General features: G+C 41.6%; 1 protein-coding gene across 3 annotated transcripts in view; it reads right to left on the reverse strand.

Annotated features, from left to right (window-relative positions):
• Positions 1–2,194, reverse strand: part of stard10 (StAR related lipid transfer domain containing 10) — a 21,830-nt gene extending 19,636 nt beyond the window's left edge. The window contains exons 1-2 of one of the 3 annotated variants that reach the window (XM_032510049.1): positions 2,170–2,194; positions 474–686 (exon numbers count right to left, since the gene is read on the reverse strand). In XM_032510049.1, the coding sequence (XP_032365940.1) occupies positions 474–632 (159 nt within the window). In that variant the 5' untranslated portion in view covers positions 633–686; positions 2,170–2,194. Of the gene's footprint in view, positions 1–473; positions 687–999; positions 1,286–2,029; positions 2,145–2,169 lie in introns of those variants that run through there. The other 2 variants (XM_032510047.1, XM_032510048.1) reach the window with 2 other exon arrangements.
• Positions 2,195–3,888: the final 1,694 nt, after the last annotated feature.

Here is a 3,888-nt window from a genome sequence, read left to right on the forward strand (position 1 = left end):
CAACCCTACCACTGTTCACACTTAAAAAGAGAAGTAAATCGAACAAAGGATGTAGAAATAAAAGTTACACACTGCAGGCTATACAGCTCCACACTTAGCATCATACTGGGACTTTTAACACAACAAACTGTTTGTGTGCTTACAAAAGGGACAACATATAGTATGCTGTGTCAATGCTGTGTCATCTAAATACGTTTGTTTGAAAAGCGATATGCTGTTAGTGGGTTGGAGAAGCCTCTGCAACTAGCATGCAGCAAAAAGCAGCAGTTAAAGCATGTCAGCAGTTTCAATCATATGGGAATTTAGAAAAAGCACCTCCCTGCCAATTGGATTATACATCAGTCTTCTTTTCCCCTCCCATAGAAAGTGAGTATAGGCTACATATCAAATGTAGCCTATGCTTTGTTGTATTTTAACATTCTAGGGGATTCCCCTATCTTCTGTTTCATACTTGCGGAGGTTAACAGTCTCACCTTCATTTTGTGGATGGGCTTCCCCTCCTCCAGACCCTGGGTCCACACCGTGATGCCCCCCTTATTGTGGCTCATACTCCAGCCTTCCTCGCACAGACACTCCACCTTGAAGCTGGCGAACGCCCGGTCGTCCGGGATGGTCACAGTCTGTCCAGACATGGCTTGTTACCGCAGGGTGGGGGAGGTGGGAGAAGAGAGGGGTCTACGAGACTCCTGTTGGGCCCAGAGGAGACACGATGAGCAGGGGAAATGAAGGGAAGCAGATAGCCAGCCACGCTTGACCTACTATTCTGTGGAAATAACTTGTCTAATTAAATTTCCTCTTTGCAAGAAGCTTTTGTAGGCTGCGCCGCGTCTTGTGATTATCGGTGTGCGTGTATATGTGTGCGCGTTCGGGGAGGTGAAACAACCGCAATATACCCCGCACAAACTATAATCAAACAGATGAAGCACAGCCTCACAGGTGACAGCACACAATAATAAGGCAAGGAAGTGTCAGACAACGAGATGGATGAATCAAATGTGCCTTTTAGTTGATCACGGTGGTTGAATAAGTTTCAGCCCGGGTTCAGCAGTCCTCAGAAACAGCCGCTCTTCAGACAAGCCATATGTTTCTGGTTCCGCTCGTCTATCTCCCTCTTTAACGTTATCTGGCTTCCCCTTTGTGTGTCTTTCTCTTTCTCTCTATCAATTGTGGTCTTCCGTGAGCTTATAATCATTTGCAGCGGCTCTCCATCGTTGCGTCGCAGGTGGTGGAGGAGATGCGGCGAGAAATTAGAGGAAGAGGAGGTGGAGGGGGGGAGGCGAAGTCAGGCTGAGCTGTGTAGGCAGGCAGGCGACTCAGGCACGGCTACGATGGAAACGCCTCCCTGTGCTGCCTTTAGGTGCTCCTCGTAAAGCTCTCAGCCTCTGCCTTTTAGACATTGTGTTTCTTTTATCGTCTTTAGATTAGAAATAAAGCAAGGTGATTTTTAAGGAATTTAATTGTTGTTTTCTTTTGCTAGTTAACACTTTCGCTAACGATTTCAGACATCCTGCTTTAAAACGCTAAGCTGCTAGGGCCTATCGGTATTAAAACTTGCGATACATTAGCCTGTTATGACTATTTTAAATGACGTAGGCCTGAATAACCTATTTAAAAAACACACAACAGCAGAAAACTGCGTCACATTGTTGGTCATGGCGGTTTTGTTTTGAGTTCCACCAAAAGGTCTATGGAGCGATATTTTGTTTTAGCTTAAACGCTGCTAATTAACTGATTAATCAAAAAAGTGATTAACATTTTTGCAATAGAACACAGTTCTAGTTATAACCAGTTACCGTGAAACAAGGGAATGTGAATACAACTTAAAGCAAGACTAACTGCATGGTTTACTTTAATCGACATTTTGTGAACCTAACCTAATCCAGTTTATGCTAAATTTGCTAAGCCTATTTTGTTAATGGGAACAAGATATCGTGTGAAATCCATCCAATTAACGTTAAATAGGCCTACAGCTGTTTTCAAACACAATTCTTCCTGTAGCTACTTATGGGAACGTTAGGCTAGAGCTTACCGTTAGAGCTTGAGGAAAGATAAACCTGCCAACAGCTAGCTAGCGAGATGAATAGCACACACTTTGGAAGCAGATCTGTAGAGAAAGTTCAAGAACAGGCTCACAAGCTGGTAAATTTTTTATTGTCAAAAATGGCCTACCTGTTGACCCTGGAATTGCAGGTCAATAGCACAGTTTGTGAAAAACACTGACTGGCCACCCAAACTCTATTTTCCAGCACACATTTATGAATATTATAGATATACATGTACATAAATGCATACATGTACATATACATTCCTTGCTGAAATCCTGCATTATATTTCCTGCACGAAAATTGTGAAGGACTGTGGCCTGCACGAATTCAATGACTGGAGTCCTATAGGAAAATCTACGGGATATTTTGGCCATAATCCTGTGGGATTCAGAATTCTTTCTTTCTTACCGTAATCCTGCATGGAATTTCCTGCAGGGTTCCTGAACTTTTTTGTTAAGGATATATAAGCTTTTATTGTTTTCTACGGTTTAAACATGCAAGCAGCTCCTGTATGGTTACTCCATTTGTGTTTAGATCCACATTCCCGACAGTATTTGAACGCAGCCCGCGCTATAATACCATACTCGCGAACCTTTTTGCAAACTAGTTGCAGCAGCGGGGGCGCGCCTGGTGCTTCTTAGCTGACGTGTTACTGTTATATATCTTTTTTTTACAGTCTATAGTTAAAGTATTAGGAAGTCTTCACCTGTCTTTCGGTCATGCTTCCTTATAAACTGTTCATTGCTGGAATTGTCAGTTACAACAAGTTATAAACTTGCATACTGAGAAAAATATAGCCTAGCCCTATATTTAAATTCGCTGCAGCTACGTCTTTAAGTGTCACTGTGCTTCTGTTATATAGGGCCAACCATCTACATGCTTGTCTGTATCCATCTAATTTTCGGTCAGTCTCTCGTGTCGTTCTGTTCCATCGCTCCTTTCAACTCTGAATGTGTAAAGCCATTATCGACCTCCTTCACTCAATTTGATCTGTGGGTGTTCTCACGACATCTTGAGGCCCAATAATTGGAAGTGCACCTGACATTTTCTTCTAAGAATCACACATGTATGTTTGTGTAGATATGAAACAAGTGTAGGCAGTGCCATTTCTTTTTTTAAATGCGCTGAAATGATGACATTTTGTTATGGTTGACATGTCAACTATAACATTCATAATGTAGTGTAGCCAAAGTTCTACACCCATCACACACTAACCTTGCCATTACGTGTGACATGGACTTTTACTCTCTTTCTTTGCCCATGTGCCATACAGCTTTTCGTTATTGAAACTGTCTTTTGAATGAACAGGGTGAATAAAAACCCTGTAATAGCACCAACTTTTCCTTTGCTGACCCTGACCTCTGGCAACTTTAGACAGGTGAGTGAGAGGAGACTTTTATCACCAGGAGGAATAGAGCATTACATTGTCCTTTTTAAAACATAACATATCCCACAACTATTCACTTATTCTAGAACAGTGGTTCCTAAACTGGGGGGCACTGCTGGAGTGTACTATATGACCATGGGAAAAACATGGAATGAAACTTCAGTAAAAGTGTTTTTCATAGCAGACATTTTGACCTGTTAAACACCGGTGTAGTTAAAAACATTACTAATTTCTGCCTTACAATGCAATTCTTTAGAACAGAGCCATGGCAAATGCTATTAATTATACCTATGATTTGGCAAGTCAAAATGTCTGATTTTTATAAAAGGTTAGTGAATGTGATTTATTTGGGGGAAACAAAAAAATAAACAAGAGTGCTCCATGATTTGGGTTAGTAATATTAATTCACAAAGCAAAGTGCACAATTGCCAGATTTATGATGGGGGGGGGGGGGGG

The sequence above is a fragment of the Etheostoma spectabile genome, chromosome 3, assembly GCF_008692095.1.
Source record: "Etheostoma spectabile isolate EspeVRDwgs_2016 chromosome 3, UIUC_Espe_1.0, whole genome shotgun sequence".
Lineage (NCBI taxonomy): Eukaryota > Metazoa > Chordata > Actinopteri > Perciformes > Percidae > Etheostoma > Etheostoma spectabile.